At 37.5% G+C, this 24,459-nt stretch overlaps 1 protein-coding gene across 1 annotated transcript in view; it reads left to right on the plus strand.

The window, feature by feature from the left end:
• Nucleotides 1–24,459, plus strand: part of LOC138325233 (receptor-type tyrosine-protein phosphatase eta-like) — a 61,140-nt gene that overhangs the window by 6,436 nt on the left and 30,245 nt on the right. Inside the window, exons 4-12 of the mRNA XM_069270778.1 lie at nucleotides 7,409–7,696; nucleotides 9,364–9,504; nucleotides 12,925–13,215; nucleotides 13,859–14,017; nucleotides 17,533–17,826; nucleotides 19,310–19,570; nucleotides 19,916–19,972; nucleotides 20,180–20,236; nucleotides 20,449–20,505. Of these exons, the coding sequence (XP_069126879.1) occupies nucleotides 7,409–7,696; nucleotides 9,364–9,504; nucleotides 12,925–13,215; nucleotides 13,859–14,017; nucleotides 17,533–17,826; nucleotides 19,310–19,570; nucleotides 19,916–19,972; nucleotides 20,180–20,236; nucleotides 20,449–20,505 (1,605 nt within the window). The remainder of the gene's footprint in view (nucleotides 1–7,408; nucleotides 7,697–9,363; nucleotides 9,505–12,924; nucleotides 13,216–13,858; nucleotides 14,018–17,532; nucleotides 17,827–19,309; nucleotides 19,571–19,915; nucleotides 19,973–20,179; nucleotides 20,237–20,448; nucleotides 20,506–24,459) is intronic.

Raw genomic sequence — 24,459 nt, forward strand, 5'->3', positions numbered from 1 at the left:
TTTCAAAGAAATGACAATTACAATTTTCTGAAATCAAAATCTCCAGAGGCAGCCCTTTCTGTAACCTGTGGGGTCGGGGCACCTGCTGCTGTATGTGAGGACACCACCACTGCTTCCTGTACTTCAAATATCTGTCGCTGTATACAATGGCTATTTTGATAGTAATAGCTTCAATACATCTGGTGGTGTGTGTACCTCAAGTAAGTTGTGTAATTGTTTATACACCTGGTGGTGTGTGTACCTCAAGTAAGTTGTATATTGTTTATACACCTGATGGTGTGTGTACCTCAAGTAAGTTGTGTATTGTTTATACACCTGATGGTGTGTGTACCTCAAGTAAGTTGTGTACTACATGTATTTATACACCTGGTGATGTGTGTACCTCAAGTAATACACCTGGTGGTGTGTGTACCTCAAGTAAGTTGTGTATTGTTTATACACCTGGTGGTGTGTGTGTACCACAAGTAAGTTGTGTATTGTTTATAGTACACCTGGTGGTGTGTGTACCTCAAGTAATACACCTGGTGGTGTGTGTATCTCAAGTAAGTTGTGTATTGTTTATAGTACACCTGGTGGGGTGTGTGTACCTCAAGTAAGTTGTGTATTGTTTATACACCTGGTGGTGTGTGTACCTCAAGTAAGTTGTGTATTATTTTATACACCTGGTGATGTGTGTATCTCAAGTAAGTTGTCTATTGTTTATACACCTGGTGGTGTGTGTACCTCAAGTAAGTTGTGTATTGTTTATAGTACACCTGGTGGTGTGTTGTACCTCAAGTAAGTTGTGTATTGTTTATACACCTGGTGATGTGTGTACCTCAAGTAATTTACACCTGGTGGTGTGTGTACCTCAAGAAAATACACCTGGTGGTGTGTGTACCACAAGTAAGTTGTGTATTGTTTATAGTACACCTGGTGGTGTGTGTACCTCAAGTAAGTTGTGTATTGTTTATACACCTGGTGGTGTGGTGTACCTCAAGTAATACACCTGGTGGTTTGTGTACCTTCAAGTAAGTTGTGTATTGTTTATACACCTGGTGATGTGTGTACCTCAAGTAATACACCTTGTGGTGTGTGTGTACCTCAAGTAAGTTGTGTATTGTTATATACACATGGTGTGTGTGTGTACCTCAAGTAAGTTGTGTATTGTTTATACACCTGGTGGTGTGTATACCTTAAGTAAGTTGTGTATTGTTTATACACCTGATGGTGTGTGTACCTCAAGTAAGTTTTGTATTGTTTATAGTACACCTGGTGGTGTGTGTACCAAAAGTAAGTTGTGTATTGTTTATACACCTGGTGATGTGTGTACCTCAAGTAAGTTGTGTATTGTTTATAGTACACCTGGTGGTGTGTGTCCCTCAAGTAAGTTGTTTATTGTTTATACACCTGGTTAAATGTGTACCACAAGTAAGTTGTGTACTACATGTATTTATACACCTGGTGGTGTGTGTACCTCAAGTAAATTGTGTATTGATTATAGTACACCTGGTGGTGTGTGTACCTCAAGTAAGTTGTGTATTGTTTATACACCTGGTGGTGTGTGTACCACAAGTAAGTTGTGTACTACATGTATTTATACACCTGGTGATGTGTGTACCTCAAGTAATACACCTGGTGGTGTGTGTACCTCAAGTAAGTTGTGTATTGTTTATACACCTGGTGGTGTGTGTACCTCAAGTAAGTTGTGTATTGTTTATAGTACACCTGGTGGTCTGTGTACCAAAAGTAAGTTGTGTATTGTTTTATACACCTGGTGATGTGTGTACCTCAAGTAAGTTGTGTATTGTTTATAGTACACTTGGTTGTATGTGTACCACACAAGTAAGATGTGTATTGTTTATAGTACACCTGGTGGTGTGTGTACCTCAAGTAAGTTGTGTATTGTTTATACACCAGGTTGTGTGTGTACCACAAGTAAGTTGTGTATTGTTTATAGTACAGTGGACCCGCGATAATCTGGACGTCGATAGTCCGGAAAACTCACCATCCGGACGGAAATGTCAGGGAACGGATTTCCGTAACGTTATTTATACTCACTAGTCTGGAAATTCGGTATTCCGAATCCGGAACTCCATTTTGGGAACGGAACGTAATTTTCGCTAATAAATTCCTGCAATAATCCGGACAATTTGTTGTCGCCACGTGCCGAGAAAATCCAAGGCCATCTCAGTCATGTGTACAATACACACTATCATTTGACACTGAGTGTGTTGTCATAACGACGGCTGCCAGGTCATAGACACAAGGCGTTTACCTGAACACCTTTCACACGGGTACATGCAGTCATGTAACGGTTCATTGGTTTTCTATAGGAGATCAAACTTCAGTGTATGCAATATATATTTTTAGCCACACGCTTTTTAAACATGAAGTTTGAGCTTGGGTACGGGTATGTATGCTGTAGATACATTACTTGTTTCGCATGCAGAATATATATTGATATGAGTATCAGATACAATAAAGTGAGATAATACTTACAAAATTAATAAGATTTTTAAATGTATGTAAATCTATTATAATTCATCGTCTGTGGTATAAGATATAAAGGCTACGGCGCCCGGCACATGCCATAAAGTGTGTGACATTGTGCAGGAAGTTAGAAGTGAACGCGGGCGCGTGGTTGTTACACACGTCTGTAAGTCAGAAAGCAAAGACTTGTAGAAATTGTCATTAAAAACACACATTATACAAAATAACAATTATATGAGTTCCTAAAGTGTTCAAAATTATTTGTTATCATAGTTTTTTTTTATGCCAACAACGTAGATGATATTGATCTTTGGTTAGGCAATTTGCCGTACGACAGATCAAGAGTGGGATACGTAGCTATATGCATACATAGTATACAATTAACTATGGCTTTAGGTTTCGTATTTTGAAAAAGGAATACGTTTATTTATTATTCTTAACGTAATAATATATAAATACCTATAAAACATAACAAACGAAGTATTGATTATAATACACGTATATTACATAAAAGCCTGTCATCGATTACAAGGTCAAGGGGAGTAACTCGTACGTGATAATTTAATTGACTAAGAGCACGGAATTCGGCAGTCCGGAAAACTCGTAATCCGGACGGTTTAGACTGGGAACGAAGGTGTCCAAATTATCGAGGGTCCACTGTACACCTGGTGGTGTGTGTACCACAAGTAAGTTGTGTATTGTTTATACACCTGGTGGTGTGTGTACCTCAAGTAAGTTGTGTATTGTTTATACACCTGGTGGTGTTTGTACCTCAAGTAAGTTGTGTATTGTTAGCTCATCTGGTCCGAAGGACCGAGGTGAGCATATGCGGGATACTGCAGCGTCCGGCGTCTGTCGTCCGGCATCCGTCGTACATCGTCCGTCAACAATCGACTTCTTCTCCATAACCTCTGGTCGGATTTAAACAAAATTTGACTGGTAGCATCCTTATGGGGTACTAACTGAAAATTGTACAAATGATGGGGCTGACCCCCAGGGGTCTGAGGGGCGGGGTCAAAAGGGGTAAATTTGGCTATTTCCATATGAACACTTCTTCTCTGAAACCAAGCATGGGATAGCACCCATAATGCAATGGTAGCATCCTTTTAGGGTTGGGATTCAAAATTGTAGAAATGATAGGGCTGACCCTCTGGGGGGCCTGAGGGGCAGGGTCAAAAGGGGTCAATTTGACTATTTTCATATAAACGACTTCTTCTCTGAAATCAAGAATGGGATAGCACCCATAATGCAATGGTAGCTTCCTTATAGGGTGGGGATTCAAAATTGTACTAATGATGGGGCTAACCCCCCAGTGGCCTGAGGGGTGGGGTCAAAAGGGGTCAATTTAGTTATTTCCATATAAATGACTTCTTCTCTGCAATTAAGCATGGAAGATCACACATAATGCAATGGTAGCATTCTTATAGGGTTGGGATTTGAAATTGTACAAATGATAGGGCCGACCCCAGAGGCCTGAGACGGCAATAGATGCGGGGTCAAAAAGGTCAATTAGGCTACTTTTTTCATATAAATTACTTCCTCTCTGAACCTATGTATTGGATAGCATATTTGTATGGTATCAATAGCATGCCCCCCCGGGGGCTTGAGGGGTGGGGTCAAAAGGGGTCAATTTAGTTATTTCGATATAAATGACTTCTTCTCTGCAACTATAAGCATGGAAGAGCACTCATAATGCAATGGTAGCATCCTTATAGGGTTGGGATTTGAAATTGTACAAATATGATAGGGCTGAACCCCCGAGGCTTGAGACAGCAATAGACGCGGGGTCAAAAAGGTCAATTAGGCTACTTTTTTCATATAAATTACTTCCTCTCTGAACCTATGTATTGGATAGCATATTTGTATGGTATCAATAGCATCATTATATGGTTGTGATTCAAAATTAAACTTTTGGAGTCAAATTTGCTAATTTTTTTAATTGTCAGAGTCTTGGTGATAATTACTAAAAAAAACTACAACTATTTCTCAGAAAGCACTGAAGGGATCTTTATCAAATATCATATTACATTACCCTAGGACCCTAGTTTTGCATATTGCATTTTAGGACTGATCAGTCAACAAGATGGCTGACAGGCCGCCATCTTGGATTTTTGTAGTTGAAGTTTGTTACTGCTATATCTCAGAAAGTGCTAAAGGGGTCTTTCTCAAATTCCATATGTTGGTTCTCCTAGGACCTTAGTTGTGCATATTGTATATTGGGACCCATCGGTCAACAAGATGGCCGACCAGTCGCCATCTTGGATTTTGATAGCTGAAGCTGCTATATCTCAGAAAATACTGAAGGGATCCTTCTCAAATTTCACATTTAGGTTCCCCTTGGGCCTTAGTTTTGCATAAGGCATTTTGGTCAACAAGATGGCCACCTGGCAACCATCTTGGATTTTGATAGTTAGAGTTTGTTATCGCTATTTCTCAGAATAACTGTAGGTTCCCCTATGGCCTTAGGGCCGCCATATTGGATTTTGATAGTTACTGCTATTTCTCAGAAATTACTGAAGTGATTCTATACGAAGGTTCCCCTTGGGCCCTAGTTGTGCATAGTGCCTTTTGAGACTGATCAGTCAACAAGATGGCCAACCGGCCGCCATCCTGGATTTCATGGTTGAAGTTTGTTACTGCTGTTTCTCAGAAAGTTAACTGAAACAATATGTCTCAAATTCTACATATAGTATGATAGAAAAAGTTTGAAAAGCAGGGAAAAGATCCCTCTTTCCATTGTCAGACATAGATCATTCTTTGATGGTCGCCAAGATCCCTCTAGGATCTCTTGTTGAAATATTGAAACAACCTACTCAGCATCAATTAGCGGCACTCCTACCACACCATTAATTCTATTATTGAAAATTTAATTTAGTATAGTTGTATCTTAAATTTATATGGGGCAAACAATAACAGACAAATGCTACAGTAAAAGGTACTGGAACCAATATTATATCCATGGTAGATTTTAAGAAACCTAAATTTTTCCTAAAGAAAATGTAGTTTATTGAAAGAAAATTATTTTATTCATCAGCAGATATTAGCTAGTAAATAAACAAAAAACCAAATTATTTTGAGCAGTCAAGATATCATCTTTTATCTACCTTGATATACATTATCCTGATAGCAGCTTTCTTTGTTGTTTTTTTTCTGTTGATAGCCTGTTGAAAGCTTGAAATGTTCTTTTTCTTATTGATATAAAATTGAGGAGTTTGGGGTACTCATCCATATTATTTTCATATCATTGACATTTGTCTGAGTTTTGAGATTCATTTTATTCGGAATAAGGAATAGCTGATTATTTCTCATCAAATTGCCCAAAAAATTCATTAGCTTGTGATCATGATTCTATTGTGTACTTATATAACTCTTCTTACTACCCTGCTGACATCTGGTGACAAGCCCAACGTGCTAAACCAGTCTGAGTCTAAGGGGTAGTTGGTAGTGACAATATAAGGTGCTATTTCTTCTCTGGATTAGGTTTGCAACCCAAGTGAAGCTTGGTTGCACAAATTGTGATATGCTTGCAGTATTGTGGTAATCTGTTACCGCAAAGTCTGCACAGCCACAATATAATCTGCTACGTATACGATCAGGGCTTTTTCTAGGGTCTCTCAGGGGCCGATATTCAGCCCCATTCCCAGTGAAATTTAGGCTAGAATTTTCCCAATTTCATCGATTTTTTCCCAATCTGAAAATATTTTAGATTGGCCTACTAATATATTGTCCCACCACTTTTGGGATTTGCAATCGAAAGCACCAAAAAAATGGCGGCCATGACAGGTGAGTCGACTGGCCGAGAATGCAGGTATACTAACCAAGATACAGACGCAAAACAGTAACCAGGCATGAAAATTGGATTATGAAAGGCAATCGCCAATTAATTAACACCTCAAGCACATTATCCGAAGTCCTGTCAGTATGTATTTTTGACACATGGCCGACTTTCAGTTTGGTATGGTTAGCGTGTTGTGTCAGTACTGTGATGAGTGACAGTCTAATTTCGAGGTTTTGTCTGCTATTTAATAGGTCTGACAAATATAAGTTGTAAATTAAACATTTTGTTTGAATCCATACTTAGTGTAATATATTTCATTTTCAAACTTCTATTATAATATACAGAGTGTATTCGCGATAATTTCTGCGTTGATCAGTTACATTTGTGTTTTATTTAGGGCAGAATACTTTTCTATTTAAAAACGTTTTATGAACATCATGCAGTTTAAATTACATATTAAAGATAAATTTTGTATTTTCTCCTACTGAACATGGACTTAATGAATCTTTCTTTCCCTCTACCGGTATATATTTTGAATTGAAAGACAAAATGAAGAATGAATACGATTATTTTCAGTGGGAGCACCTAGATAAATCGAGGTACTATTAGTATCTGTCATTGAAGCCATAAAAAAGAGATAAAATGGTCATTTTATTGCCTTTTGACAAAAGAACATTAATGTCGATATGCCAATGAATTTTCCCAAATTCACACAGGGGCCTTTTCCGTATTTACCTAGAAAAAAGCCCTGACGATTTGTAGTAATCTGTGAGACTTAGTCTACACAGCTACAATTTACCCACTGCCTAAACTGAGAGAAGGAATGGTATCACATGTAGAAGTGTCAGGTTGAGTCTACCCCAAAGATGCCAAACCATTTTAGTATAGACATATATGTTATACAGTGTTTGTGAACTATATATCATGTTTGTGTAAATTAATGTGTGAATTTATAGGTATGGTTATTTCATTATTTTATAAATGTAAATGTGATGATGGTTTGAATATTGTTTTATTAAATGTTGTAAATACATACTATTTTATGTTATTTGTACTATTTAAAATTGACTATTATTATTGAATTAATGTGATAATCATTTTGATTTCACAACGTTTTTTACAGTCAGTTGTTTATTATATGAGTCATGTTATTTTCAGTGGCTGTCCTAAAGGTGACCAGTGTTACCGACACATTAGTGACCACCACTGGTGTTACCATCAGCTGGACAGAATCTGCCACTCCCTCCCAGGTGTCCAGTTACACTGTGACCTGGACACAGGGTGGTAATCCATTAGGATCCTTATCAGCTGGGAAAGCAACATCAGCAGCTATAACAGGGCTGTCACAGAGTACAACATATGTGTTCAAGGTCACATCAATTGAGTCAGGAAGTCGTCTTACTCCACAGCAAATTGAATCTGATGATTCTGCTACAGTCACCACAAGTAAGTCAGCTTTTAAAATATGAAAATAAGGCACATGCTTTAGTGGAGTAATTCAACACACATGTTTCGTAGGTAACATCGGATCTGTAGGATAGATTGTTTTTAAGATGAAGCAATAAAAATTCGTTATTGCAGCGGCTTTTCATGTTATACTGACATAATTCTAGTTTATGTTTCTTGTTTTGCATATTTGATAACTTCCTCTTATCTATTTGTTTTTTGAAAATTTCTATTTTAATCAATTATCTGCACTCAATTACCTCACTCTGATTTCTTGAAAGAAAATACACTTATCATTACTTAATTTAAGAAGTACTTTATATAACTGATTTCAAAACTTTTGACCTTTACTGATGAGTTAGTTTCAAGAAATTGGAGTCTAGAATATGTTGTATTCTTCTTACAGTGTAATTATTAAACAACTTGGAATTTATTTCTTATCAATATGATTACAAGGCAATAAACAAAAATTGCAATGCAGTGAAATCAATTGATCTAAAATCAAAACTCAATAAAGGTCTTTTTCCCTAATATAGTAAATTTGTAATTGATTATGAAATTTTCAGAAATAGTTCTGTATTTTATATATACACAAACACTGTTTAAGGAACCAACATCTTTACATCAATCATCCTTATCTCAATCTTGATTTTCAACAGACGCTTTCAACTTTTGTGGAATAGCCTATCAATGAAGTCATTATAAAGTTATAGACACAGCATGTTTCCAGATATATACAAGTTATAATGGTACCTTGGAAATACTTACAATAGTTCTGTGTTAATTATGTAGAAATATTTATTTGAATATGGGAAAGGATCTTATAAACAAGTTTATTTATCTGAATGAATAGAGGATATTCCTTGTTTCTTGATGAATATCATTTACATATTTCATCGAGTGAGGTGTAAACTTTGATATTTTTTTTGCAGGAGTGGCATCATTTTTTGTGCACAAAGTAATGACATAACTATCAAAAGGATTTTTCACTGTCAATGCTGCATTCCGATTGGTCAAAAACAAGTGAAAATATCAAACTTGATATTTTCACTGGAGTGAAGTATATCCCTTTTATGTTCACTGTAAAACCTTATATTTTACTGCAAAAAATGTAATAAAAAAAATATTAATTAAATTTTTCACAGTCAAATATGTGGTTTTATGGTGAAAAAATATCAGTTTTGATATTTTCACTCAATATTGACCAATATTGTTTTGATGGGTAAACCTTTTGTAATTAGAAAACTGAAAATATAATATATCTTTCAACATTTTTACGTGCATTTGATTATTTCATGTGAATTCTTTTGGAAAACTGCACCCATGTGTGGAACTTAAATAGCAAGCTGGAAATAAATAAAGAGGGGTAAATAGGTATATCACGGCAGTTTGAAATACATGTATTGTGTCAGTTAAGACATAATCTAGACCTAAGGACAAAGACGTAAAAAAATGTTTCAATTATAATATTCCTTGTTCCTTGATGCCTAACAGTTATATCCCATCTCATGAAAAATATCAAACTTTCCACCCCGCTGCATGAAATATGACTGACAATTATCAAGAAACAAGGAATTAAACTGTCCTGTATTTATCCACTATCCATTACTTGTACAAGTCTTAGCGATCTTTGAATTATCGTTCCTTTTTGTTCACTATCTTTCTAGAGGCTGAGCTGAGTCAGCCCTGTGGTACAATTCTGTGTGGAGATGTGAATTCTGAGTGTACAGCTGGAAATGTGTGTAGGTGTAAATCTGGTTACTATGACAACAATGGCTACAGCACATCTGGTGGAGTGTGTACAGACAGTAAGTATGTAACCATGGTAACCATGTACTGTGTGTGTGTGTAAATCTGGTTACTATGACAACAATGGCTACAGTGCAACTGGTGGAGTGTGTACAGACAGTAAGTATGTAACCATGGTGACCATGTACTGTGTGTAGGTGCAAATCTGGTTACTATGACAACAATGGCTACAGTACAACTGGTGGAGTGTGTACAGACAGTAAGTATGTAACCATGGTAACCATGTACTGTGTGTGTGTGTAAATCTGGTTACTATGACAACAATGGCTACAGTGCAACTGGTGGAGTGTGTACAGACAGTAAGTATGTAACCATGGTGACCATGTACTGTGTGTATGTGTAAATTGGTGGTTACAATGACAACAATGGCTACAGTACAACTGATTGAGTGTGTACAGACAGTAAGACAGTAAGTATGTAACCATGGTAACCATATAATGTGTATATGTGTAAATTGGTTACAATGACAACAATGGCTACAGTACAACTGATTGAGTGTGTACAGACAGTAAGACAGTAAGTATGTAACCATGGTAACCATATAATGTGTATATGTGTAAATTGGTTACAATGACAACAATGGCTACAGTACAACTGGTGGATTGTGTAAAGACATTAAGACAGTAAGTATGTAACCATGGTAACCATATAATGTGTATATGTGTAAATTTGGTTACTATGACTATAATGGCTTTATTACACCTGGTGGAGTGTGTACAGACAATAATTATGTAACCACAGGTACCATGTAATGTTTATATGTGTAAATCTGGTTACTATGACTATAATGACTTTATTACACCTGGTGGAGTGTGTACAGACAATAAGTATGTAACCACGGGTACCATGTAATGTTTATATGTGTAAATCTGGCTACTATGACTATAATGGCTTCATTACACCTGGTACAGTGTGTACAGACAATAAGAATGTTACCATGGTAACCATGTAATGTTTATGTGCATAAATCTGGTTACTATGACTATAATGGCATTACACCTGGTGGAATGTGTACAGACAATAAGTATGTAACCATGGTGACCATGTATTGTGTTCATGTGTAATCTGGTTACTATGACTATAATGGCTGCATTACACCTGGTAGAGTGTGTACAGACAATAAGAATGTTACCATGGTAACCATGTAATGTTTATATGTGTAAATCTGGTTACTATGACTATAATGGCTTCATTACACCTGGTGGAATGTGTACAGACAAAGCAGTATGTAACCACGGGTATCATGTAATGTTTATATTTGTAAATCTGGCTACTATGACTATAATGGCTTCATTACACCTGGTACAGTGTGTACAGACAATAAGAATGTTACCATGGTAACCATGTAATGTTTATGTGCATAAATCTGGTTACTATGACTATAATGGCTTTATTACACCTGGTGGAGTGTTGTACAGACAATAATAATGTTACCATGGTAACCATGTAATGTTTATGTGCATAAATCTGGTTACTATGACTATAATGGCTTCATTACACCTGGTACAGTGTGTACAGACAATAAGAATGTTACCATGGTAACCATGTAATGTTTATGTGCATAAATCTGGTTACTATGACTATAATGGCTTTATTACACCTGGTGGAGTGTGTACAGACAATAATAATGTTACCATGGTAACCATGTAATGTTTATGTGCATAAATCTGGTTACTATGACTATAATGGCTTCATTACACCTGGTACAGTGTGTACAGACAATAAGAATGTTACCATGGTAACCATGTAATGTTTATGTGCATAAATCTGGTTACTATGACTATAATGGCTTCATTACACCTGGTACAGTGTGTACAGACAATAAGACTGTTACCATGGTAACCATGTAATGTTTATATGTGTAAACCGGTTACTATGACTATAATGGCTTCATTACACCTGGTACAGTGTGTACAGACAATAAGAATGTTACCATGGTAACCATGTAATGTTTATATTTGTTAATCTGGCTACTATGACTATAATGGCTTCATTACACCTGGTACAGTGTGTACAGACAATAAGAATGTTACCATGGTAACCATGTAATGTTTATGTGCATAAATCTGGTTACTATAATGGCTGCATTACACTTGGTAGAGTGTGTACAGACAATAAGTATGTAACCATGGTGACCATGTACTGTGTTCATGTGTAATCTGGTTACTATGACTATAATGGCTGCATTACACCTGGTAGAGTGTGTACAGACAATAAGTATGTAACCATGGTGACCATGTACTGTGTTCATGTGTAAATCTGGTTACTATGACTATAATGGCTGCATTACACCTGGTAGAGTGTGTACAGACAATAAGTATGTAACCATGGTGACCATGTACTGTGTTCATGTGTAATCTGGTTACTATGACTATAATGGCTGCATTACACCTGGTAGAGTGTGTACAGACAATAAGTATGTAACCATGGTGACCATGTACTGTGTTCATGTGTAAATCTGGTTACTATGACTATAATGGCTGCATTACACCTGGTAGAGTGTGTACAGACAATAAGTATGTAACCATGGTGACCATGTACTGTGTTCATGTGTAAATCTGGTTACTATGACTATAATGGCTGCATTACACTGGTAGAGTGTGTACAGACAATAAGTATGTTCCCATGGAAACCATAAAATGTGTGTATGTGGAAAACAGTTACTATGACAACAATGGCTAGTACACCTGGTGGAGTTTGTACAGACAGTAAGTATGAAACCATGGTAACCATATAATGTGTATAAGTGTAAATCTGGTTACAATGACAACAATGGATACAGTGCAACTGGTGGATTGTGTACAGACAGTAAGTATGTAACTATGGTAACTATGATATCTGAAAAGAGAACCTGAGGGTAAAGTGAGTATATTTGTATAAAGTATTATAACACACATCAGATCAATACAAACTTTTACACACCAGTATAGTAAATTCATACAAGAAGGATGACGAGATGTGGAAAGGAAACAAAACATTTGGAGGTTGAATTCAATCTTAACAGTAATGATAATTTACAGCTGTAGTATACGGCTCAGCTGATGAAGTATCCGATAAATGTTAATCAAAGTAAGTGTAGCCAAGTATTATTTAAGAATGCTGATTTTTTACTGTGTTAAGATGTTTCTATATAGCTACATCAATTACAGAACAAAAGGTAGATTGCAGATGAATGGGAAAATAGTCTCTTAAATTTATCAAGATTAGCATTTGCACGTTTAAACTTGTTGATCTGAAGTAATGAAATTATTCTAAGGTGTAGCTTTTTAAATTGAGTTTTGAATTGAATTGATCTTTTGTTTAGGAGCTATATAGATTTCAATATTGAGTTAGGAATATAATAATGTAATCAGAATTTAGTTTTTTCTCCAGACTTAATTTGTATGCCAGACTAATTGCATTTGTGGTATTATTTACAGTGAGTGGGTTGGTCGTGACAAGTTTGTCTGTGGGAGTAGAAGGTACCAGTACAGTGACTATAACATGGAATGCTCCATCCCCGGGGGTAGACCAGGTCAGTAGGTACGAGGTACACTGGACACCAGTGTTATCTAATAGAACGTCTTCCTACGATGCTGCTAAGACCACATCAGTCCGACTGACCGGATTTGTATCCGGACAGATGTATAATTTCTCTGTTAAATCTATAGAAGATGGGAGTCGCAGCAGCCCACAGGAGGTACAGACAAGTGGGACATCTATCACTATTAGTAAGTTTATAATTCCATGGCCCATAGAAACTCTTACTTGAGGGCATTGTACACACTTCATGAGATTAACTGTATTATGACATTAGCTGAGCCTGACCGAACTATAAACTGTGTCACTTCGGTGTTAATTAATTGATAGTAATTTGTGCTATTGTGCTGAAAAGCATGTGTCGCCATAAAGAATATATGTCCATAATGATGGTTATATTTTATGAATGAATTGATGTACATAGAAATTACAAATTTTTAATTCCCCAATAGAATATGGAAAGAAACAATAATCAGGTTAATTATGGTTTATGTACTGCTTATGTCAATTAATGTGATAAAAATATATGGATGTGACTTAAAAACCAATCCATTTGATTCAAATACAAACAAAAAATTATTTAATCTAAAAGAGTGAAGCCAATGATTTCCTTATGGAGGAAGATATCCCACGATACATATCCACTATATTGATATGTGTAACTTTAATTAGATTTATTAGGAGAGTATGTATTATCAGACATTCTTTTATTTTTACAAAATCATGTTTATGACCAGATTTTAAGGGCTTTATATTGGCAGAATTCACACTAAACTGTTACTTTTTTTTAATTTGATAGATTTAACAAACTTAAACTACATACCTTTTTTCCAGATGCTGGTCTCACTGTTGGATGTGGTGATGGAGTAAACTGTGCTGACTCCAATTCTGAATGTGTCCAGGATGATGCTGGGACTACCAACGTTTGTAGATGTAAATCAGGCTACTTTGACAGCAATGGCTATTCTACCGCTGGGGGAATGTGTGTCACAAGTATGTACAAAATGCACTAAATAGTGATTATCATTATCTGAAATATTTCTTCCCTTGATATATTTATAATCAGTTGTTGAAATAAATTCAAATAAACTTCATTGTATATGTGATTTTTTTTGAATGGATGCGACGAATGATTGAAATGTATGCAAGCGCAAATTCTTAATACATCTGTAATTAGGTAAGAGAGAAGAGTGAGGTAAATTTGATCTAAAAGAAAACAAATATGGAAATTGAATGAGAGCCCTAGATATGCAAATGGGAAATGTATTGTTATTTACATGACTGTATTACTGAATAGATTATTTTTTTTATTTTTTAAAAACCAAAAAAAAATATTTCTTCACACTTTATTTTACTGTGTATTGATATATAACACATAGCTTGCTATACCAATGTCATTGACTTCATTGTTATGCATATTATGTTCTGTGTTAAAATAAACAACTCTTTTTTTACCAGGAAAAATAATATTATTCTGACTTAGATCAAATGATTTTGGAGTATGACATTATATATGTTTTATTAGCCCACCATCATCAGATGGTGGGCTATTCAAATCGCTTTTCGTCCGTCGTCCGTCCTTCCGTCCGTTAACAATTCTTGTTACCGCTATTTCTCAGAAAGTACTGAAGGGATCTTTCTCAAATTTCATATGTAGGTTCCCCTAGGGCCCTAGTTGTGCATATTGTATTTTTGGACCAATCGGTCAACAAAATGGCTGCCAGACAGCCATCTTGGATTTTGATAGTTAAAGTTTGTTACAGCTATTTCGCAGAAAGTACAGAAGGGATCTCTCTCAAATTTCACATGTAGGTTCCCCTAGGGGTCTAGTTGTGCATATTGCATTTTGGAACCAATCGGTCAACAGGATGGCCGACAGGCCGCCGTCTTGGATTTTGATAGATAAAGTTTGTTACCGCTATTTCTGAGATCTCAGAAAGTACTGAATGGGATTCTTCTCAAATTTCACATGTAGGTTCCCCTAGGGCCCTAGTTGTGCATATTGCATTTTGGGACCGATCGATGAACAAGATGGCCGACAGGCCGCCATCTTGGATTTTGATAGATAAAGTTTGTTACCGCTATTTCTGAGATCTCAGAAAGTACTGAATGGGATTCTTCTCAAATTTCACATGTAGGTTCCCCTAGGGCCCTAGTTGTGCATATTGCATTTTGGGACCGATCGATGAACAAGATGGCCGACAGGCCGCCATCTTGGATTTTGATAGATAAAGTTTGTTACCGCTATTTCTGAGATCTCAGAAAATACAGAAGGGATCTCTCTCAATTTCACATGTAGGTTCCCCTAGGGGTCTAGTTGTGCATATTGCATTTTGGAACCAATCGGTCAACAGGATGGCCGACAGGCCGCCATCTTGGATTTTGATAGATAAAGTTTGTTACCGCTATTTCTGAGATCTCAGAAAGTACTGAATGGGATTCTTCTCAAATTTCACATGTAGGTTCCCCTAGGGCCCTAGTTGTGCATATTGCATTTTGGGACCGATCGATGAACAAGATGGCCGACAGGCCGCCATCTTGGATTTTGATAGATAAAGTTTGTTACCGCTATTTCTGAGATCTCAGAAAGTACTGAATGGGATTCTTCTCAAATTTCACATGTAGGTTCCCCTAGGGCCCTAGTTGTGCATATTGCATTTTGGGACCGATCGATGAACAAGATGGCCGACAGGCCGCCATCTTGGATTTTGATAGATAAAGTTTGTTACCGCTATTTCTGAGATCTTAGAAAGTACTGAATGGGATTCTTCTCAAATTTCACATGTAGGTTCCCCTAGGGCCCTAGTTGTGCATATTGCATTTTGGGACCGATCGATGAACAAGATGGCCGACAGGCCGCCATCTTGGATTTTGATAGATAAAGTTTGTTACCGCTATTTCTCAGAAAGTACTGAAGGGATTCTTCTCAAATTTCACATGTAGGTTCCCCTAGGGCCCTAGTTGTGCATATTGCATTTTGGGACCAATCGGTCAACAAGATGGCCGACAGGCCGCCATCTTCGATTTTGATAGATAAAGTTAGTTACCGCTATTTCTCAGAAAGTGCTGAAGGGATTCTTCTCAAATTTCACATGTAGGTTCCCCTAGGGGTCTAGTTGTGCATATTGCATTTTGGGACCAATCGGTCAACAAGATGGCCGACAGGCTGCCATCTTGGATTTTGATAGATAAGGTTTGTTACCGCTATTTATCAGAAAGTACTGAAGGGATTGTTTCTCATATTTCACATATATATAATGTTCCCCTAGGGGTGTAGTTGTGCATATTGCATTTTGGGACCAATCGGTCAACAAGATGGCCGCCAGGCCGCCATCTTGGATTTTGATTGATAAAGTTTGTTACCGCTATTTCTCAGAAAGTAGCGAAGGGAATGTTCTCAAATTTCACATGTAGGTTCCCCTACTGGTCTAGTTGCGCATGTTGAATTTTAGGACCAATCGGTCAACAAGATGGCCGACAGGCCACCATCTTGGAATTTGATAATTGATATTTGTTACCGTTATATATCTCAGATAGTTCTCAAAGGATCTTTCTCAAATTTCATATGTAGTAATATGTAGTAAAGTTTGAAAAGCAGAGAAAAGATCCTTCTTTCGTTTGTCAGACAAAGATCATTCTTTGGTGGGTGCCAAGATCCCTCTGGATCCTTGTATGAGGGTATGAAGGATAGGGATATATATATACAATGTATATAAAAAATAAAAACAATAACGACTGACTAGTGAGCGCTTTCGCCCCATTAAAGGGAGCTCTTCAGACTGAATGGGGTGAAAGCGCTTACTAGTCAGTCATTATTGTTTTCTTATAGATTTCGTCTGCAAGGATTTTCTTCAAATTTATTATACAATGTATACATATATATATAAATATAATTCACCAAAGGTATATCTTAAAAAGACATTATTTATAACGACTGCAAGTGTGGAATATCTCTGTTCTTTATACCCAACATCTAAACCTTTTTTTTATCGCATCATTTACGAAGAAAACTTATTTACTGAAAGCATTACTTAATTTGGGCTCCTGGGTTTGGCCGTTATTAATTGCTTTATTCAAATGACGTCATAATGCATGAAACTTCCTTATTATTACCATTGTGATGTCAAAATAAGGTTTTCTTACCCTGTAATGATTTATTGACCTGGAAGGCTTTTTCTGATACATTGATTAAAAGGTATCAGATCAAGAATCTTACTAAGGTCATTAAAATACAGAAAACAATAATAATTTGGGACCAAATTTACAAACTGGTTGTCCAATGAATGATGTTAAAGAGGTTTTGAGGGATGCTGAACACTACAGTAACATTATGTTAACAGGAAACATCTGTGTGGTCAAATTTTACAGAGGTACTTATTGTCTAATTGTTTAATTAAGCTTTGTTATATATAATCATATATTTGAAGCAAACTTTTTATGGTTCTTATCTAAAATAAAGTAGTTTAAATTGATTAAATTAAGTAAATATTATCTTTATAAATTGACAGTGTCTACACTGGCAGTGACTGACATTACACTGGTAAAGGAAGGAACAGACACGGTCAGCATCAGCTGGACACCTCCTACAGAATACACTGACCAGGTCAACAGCTACCGTGTGTCCTGGAGTCCTGCAGCAACCATCAATGGTAACTCATTCTACGATGCCCAGCTGACCATGGCTGTACAGTTGGTGGGGTTTACACCAGGACAGACCTATACCTTCTCTGTCATCTCTGTGGAGTCTGGCAGTCGTACATCTGATCAGATTACACAAGTATCTGCTTCTCCAATAACTATGAGTAAGTAATGTAATCACAGGAGACTAATAACATGTCGTACATCATAGAATCCAAATTAATCTTTATTATCTCTCCATCAACTTTGTGGGGACAACAGTCAGTTTCTACAAAACTTTGTCGGTAACAAAAACAGAGGAGAATAACAGAAAACTAACCTAGTCCTTGATATGAAATTAATGTCAGTGTTTAGATTGACCAGCAACCCAGAGAATTCCTTAACTATGTACTTACACTTTATCTTACTCCAAGCTGAAAATAACATTTCAAAAGAAAAAAGTTTTTGTAACTTAAGGAGAAAATATCAATAAAGAACCTTCTTTAACTTAATTATCTTACTAAATTTATCCTTTCCTATGGAGAAGAAATCCTCCTAAAGTTATTTTTCTTGTTCTGAATTTTAAAGCTGCAAGTTAAAAAGCATCCATTTCAAATTTCAAAAAAAATATATATATAATTAAATTTTGTTTTTGAAAATTGTTTCTGAGACATCTCCCAGTTATGACAGTGCAGGCGTATCCTATGAAGTGGTGGTCATTTTGTCTTTCCCTCTGGTTATTTACCTTCACTGGCCAACCCCCTATATAAAGCACGGGACTTGACCCATGTGTGCCTTCTAAACATATCTTGTCTCAGATACACATGCCCCGTTATTGCAAGCATGTGTAACAATGTTGAACTGAAAATGATCACTGCTCTCACCTGACAAAGTTTCATTAAATTAATACATGAATGTATTGTCAATCAGATCCCAAAATATGTCCAATACAAGCAAATAAAACACTTCAAAATGCACTAGGTTTTACATGTACGTAGATATGTGTGTGTCCTAAGTAGAATCGTTCGTTCGGGACAAGTGGTGATGTACACATGGCCAGTTGAGTGCATCGAGTGCGATATTAAAATGCTATTTCTATTAACTTGTGTGGAAACTTTATTTTGACAAACATCTAAATAATAGTTTAGAGGATTTGCCATGTTCTCTTTCTGAAACAGGCCCCATACAGCTTTACAGATAAGAGCTTCTTTTACGTATTAGTAGGTGACACACAGTGGACAACTGCAAGGTGTGTATGTACCTGGATAGACTGACCGTACGTGTGTCAATTCACACGCTTTATAAAGGGTTTGGTGAGTGCGTCGGAATGTAAAACAAAAAATGGCTGTCCTCGACAAGGGAATGTCTCATAAACGATTCTCGAAATTCAAGTATATATTGTTTTGATCTCAGTTTAGTATTTTTTACTTGCATTGTCAGCTTTAAGAAAATTTCTGATGCTAAGTTAAGATGCTCCACCGCAGACAAATAGTAATTTTTCTCTTTCAAAAACAGGAGCAGACGATTGAGTATTTTTCTTCTGTTACGAATGTTACTTATTTTACACAATTACCACTGTTGAAAAGTTTGGGCTTCCAATTTTACTTCAACATAAAAATATTAAAAATGTTGTTTTTATTCAATAATTGTATTTACATTTTATTGTAGTGCCAGCAACACCGACATCATTTTTAGTGACAGATGTTGATGGTCCAACAATAGTACTATCCTGGACTCTCCCTAGTGGCATCAAAACTAGTTATGACGTCATCACTACACCATCACTTAGTCCCACCAATACAGCAACAGAATCTATAACCTACAGTACAGGTGTAATAGATGGACAGAGGTACAACATATCTATTACCACAGTCAGTGGCAGTGAGGGGAGTGATCCTCTGGTGGCTACCTTCAGGACAGTGTCCAAAAGTAAGTACATGATACAGAATCTATAACCTATGTATACAGTACAGATGTAATAGATGGACAACAACATCTCTATTACCACAGTCAGTGGTAGTGAGAGGAGTGATCCTCTGGTGGTTACCTTCAGGACAATGTCCAAAAGTAAGTACATAATACAGAATCTATAACCTACAGTACAGGTGTAATAGATGGACAACAACATCTCTATTACCACAATCAGTGGTAGTGAGAGGAGTGATCCTCTGGTGGCTACCTTCAGGACAGTGTCCAAAAGTAAGTACATGATACAGAATCTATAACCTACAGTACAGGTGTAATAGATGGACAACAACATCTCTATTACCACAGTCAGTGGTAGTGAGAGGAGTGATCCTCTGGTGGCTACCTTCAGGACAGTGTCCAAAAGTAAGTACATGATACAGAATCTATAACCTACAGTACAGGTGTAATAGATGCACAACAACATCTCTATTACCACAGTCAGTGGTAGTGAGAGGAGTGATCCTCTGGTGGCTACCTTCAGGACAGTGTCCAAAAGTAAGTACATGATACAGAATCTATAACCTACAGTACAGGTGTAATAGATGGACAACAACATCTTTATTACCACAGTCAGTGGTAGTGAGAGGAGTGATCCTCTGGTGGCTACCTTCAGGACAGTGTCCAAAAGTAAGTACATGATACAGAATCTATAACCTACAGTACAGGTGTAATAGATGGACAGAGGTACAACATCTCTATTACCACAGTCAGTGGTAGTGAGAGGAGTGATCCTCTGGTGGCTACCTTCAGGACAGTGTCCAAAAGTAAGTACATGATACAGAATCTATAACCTACAGTACAGGTGTAATAGATGGACAACAACATCTCTATTACCACAGTCAGTGGTAGTGAGAGGAGTGATCCTCTGGTGGCTACCTTCAGGACAGTGTCCAAAAGTAAGTACATGATACAGAATCTATAACCTATGTATACAGTACAGATGTAATAGACGGACAACAACATCTCTATTACCACAGTCAGTGGTAGTGAGAGGAGTGATCCTCTGGTGGCAAATGCATGATAACTTATCAATAACCTTCATCTCTATGATGTACAAGCATGTAATTAATCAATTATAGATTTTTAGGTCATCTGACCCAAAGGGTCAGGATGACCTATTGTCATCATGCACCGTCCGTCGTCGTGCACCGTCCGCCGTCTGTAAACTTTTCATTCAAACGACTTCTTCTCAATAACCGGAAAGCCCAGGGTACTCATATTTGGCCTGTAGGTTGCTGGGATGAAGGGCTACTAAGTTTGTTCAAATGAATGACCTTGACCTTCATTCAAGGTCACAGGGGTCAAATAGGCTAAAATCTTTAAACGACTTCTTCTCAAAAACCAGAAGGCCAAGGGTACTGATATTCGGCCTGTAGGATGCTGGGATGAAGTGCTACCAAATTTGTTCAAATAAATGACCTTGACCTTCATTCAAGGTCACAGGGTCAAATAGGCTAAAATTTTTAAACGACTTCTTCTCAAGAACCAGAAGGCCCAGGGTACTGATATTGGGCCTGTAGGATGCTGGGATGAAGGGCTACGAAGTTTGTTCAAATAAATGACCTTGACCTTCATTCAAGGTCACAGGGGTCAAATAGGCTAAAATCCTTTAAACAACTTCTTGTGAATAACTAAGAGGCCTAGAGACCTGATATTAGGCCTGTCGCATGCTGGGATGAAGGGCTACCAAGCTTGTTCAAATGAATGACCTTGACCTTCATTCAAGGTCAAAGGGGTCAAATAGGCTAAAAATTTTAAACGACTTCTTCTCAAGAACCAGAAGGCCCAGGGTACTGATATTGGGCCTGTAGGATGCTGGGATGAAGGGCTACGAAGTTTGTTCAAATAAATGACCTTGACCTTTATTCAAGGTCACAGGGGTCAAATAGGCTAAAATCCTTTAAACAACTTCTTGTGAATAACTAAGAGGCCTAGAGACCTGATATTAGGCCTGTGGCATGCTGGGATGAAGGGCTACCAAGCTTGTTCAAATGAATGACCTTGACCTTCATTCAAGGTCAAAGGGGTCAAATAGGCTAAAATATTTAAACCACTTCTTCTCAAGAACCAGAAGGCCCAGGGTACTGATATTGGGCCTGTAGGATGCTGGGATGAAGGGCTACCAAGTTTGTACAAATAAATGACCTATGACCTTCATTCAAGGTCACAGGGGTCAAATAGGCTAAAATCCTTTAAACGATTTCTTCTCAAAAACCAGAAGGCCCAGGGTACTAATATTGGGCCTGTAGGATGCTGGGATGAAGGGCTACCAAGTTTGTTCAAATGAATGATCCTGACCTTCATTCAAGGTCAAAGGGGTCAAAAAGGCTAAAATCTTTAAACGATTTTTGCTCAAGAACCAGAAGGCCTAGGGTACTGATATTGGGTCTGTAGGATGCTGGGATGAAGGGCTACCAAGTTTGTTCAAATAAATGACCTATGACCTTCATTCAAGGTCACAGGGGTCAAATAGGCTAAAATCTTTAAACGATTTTTTCTCAAGAACCAGAAGGCCTAGGTTACTGATATTGGGTCTGTAGGATGCATGGATGAAGGGCTACCAAGTTTGTTCAAATGAATGACCTTGACCTTCATTCAAGGTCACAGGGGTTAAATAGGCTAAAATCTTTAAACGACTTCTTCTCAAGAACCAGAAGGCCCAGGGTACTGATATTGGGCCTGTAGGATGCTGGGATGAAGGGCTACGAAGTTTGTTCAAATAAATGACCTTGACCTTCATTCAAGGTCACAGGGGTCAAATAGGCTAAAATCCTTTAAACAACTTCTTGTGAATAACTAAGAGGCCTAGAGACCTGATATTAGGCCTGTCGTATGCTGGGATGAAGGGCTACCAAGCTTGTTCAAATGAATGACCTTGACCTTCATTCAAGGTCAAAGGGGTCAAATAGGCTAAAATTTTTAAACGTCTTCTTCTCAAGAACCAGAAGGCCCAGGGTACTGATATTGGGCCTGTAGGATGCTGGGATGAAGGGCTACCAAGTTTGCTCAAATAAATGACCTTGACCTTTATTCAAGGTCACAGGGGTCAAATAGGCTAAAATTCTTTAAACAACTTCTTGTGAATAACTAAGAGACCTAGAGACCTGATATTAGGCCTGTGGCATGCTTGGATGAAGGGCTACCAAGTTTGTTCAAATGAATGACCTTGACCTTCATTCAAGGTCAAAGGGGTCAAATAGGCTAAAATCTTTAAACCACTTCTTCTCAAGAACCAGAAGGCCCAGGGTACTGATATTGGGCCTGTAGGATGCTGGGATGAAGGGCTACCAAGTTTGTACAAATAAATGACCTATGACCTTCATTCAAGGTCACAGGGGTCAAATAGGCTAAAATCCTTTAAACGATTTCTTCTCAAGAACCAGAAGGCCCAGGGTACTAATATTGGGCCTGTAGGATGCTGGGATGAAGGGCTACCAAGTTTGTTCATATGAATGATCTTGACCTTCATTCAAGGTCAAAGGGGTCAAATAGGCTAAAATCTTTAAACGATTTTTTCTCAAGAACCAGAAGGCCTAGGGTACTGATATTGGGTCTGTAGGATGCATGGATGAAGGGCAGCGACCAAGTTTGATCAAATAAATGACCTATGACCTTCATTCAAGGTCACAGGGGTCAAATAGGCTAAAATCCTTTAAACAACTTCTTGTGAATAACTAAGAGGCCTAGAGGACCTGATATTGGGGCTACCTCATGCAGGACAGTGTCTACACAAGAATTGTTCAGTACATGACATGACTCTTATGTAACCTTCAGTACAGTGGGATTGTTGAGAGGAGTGATCCTCTGGTGGCTTACCTTCAGGGACAGGTGTCCAAAAGTAAGTACATGATACAGAATCTATAACCTACAAGTACAGGTGTAATAGATGGACCACAACAATCTCTATTCATAGCACACATTTCCAGTGGTTGTGAGATGATTGGAGTGATCCTCTGGTGGACTACCTTCAGGAACTCAGTGTCCAAAAGTAATGTACATTACAGGAGTCCATAAACTACAGTACTGGTGTAATAGATGGACAGAGGTACAACATATACTATTACACACATATCAGTGGTAGTGGAGAGTGATCCTCTGGTGGCTACCTTGGACAGTGTCCAAAAAGTCCAAGTACATGATACAGAATCTATAACCTACATACAGGTTTAATAGATGGATAACAACATCTCTATTGATAGCATTACTACAGGAGTTATAGTGAGAGGAGTGATCCTCTGGTGACTACCTTCAGGACAAGTGTCCAAAAGTAAGTACATGATACAGAATCTATAACCTACAGTATTGGTGTAATAACTGGTGTAATAGATGGACAGAGGTACAAAACATCTCATTACCACAGTGGTAGTGGTAGTGAGAGGAGTGATCCTCTGGTGGCTACCTTCAGGACAGTGTCCAAAAGTAAGTACATGATACATAATCTATAACCTACAGTACAGGTGTTAAAATGATGGACAACAAACATCAACTATTACCACAGTCAGTGGTAGTGAGAGGAGTGATCCTCTGGTGGCTACCTTCAGGACAGTGTCCAAAAGTAAGTACATGATACATAATCTATTAACCTACCCAGTACAGGTGTAATAGATGGACAACAAACATCTCTATTAACCACAGTCAGTGGTAGTGAGATGATTTTATCCTCTGGTGGCTACCTTCAGGACAGTGTCCAAAAGTAAGTACAGTCGAGACTGTCTTATGTGACTTTCCAAGGGACCATCACAAAAAAGTCACATAAGACATGGGAGTCACTTAAGGCAATTGTCCTCAATGGTTCATCCGCTAACATCACTGTACAAAAAATCATGTCATTTAAATGTCTGTTAATTTAT

The sequence above is a fragment of the Argopecten irradians genome, chromosome 1 (assembly GCF_041381155.1).
Source record: "Argopecten irradians isolate NY chromosome 1, Ai_NY, whole genome shotgun sequence".
Lineage (NCBI taxonomy): Eukaryota > Metazoa > Mollusca > Bivalvia > Pectinida > Pectinidae > Argopecten > Argopecten irradians.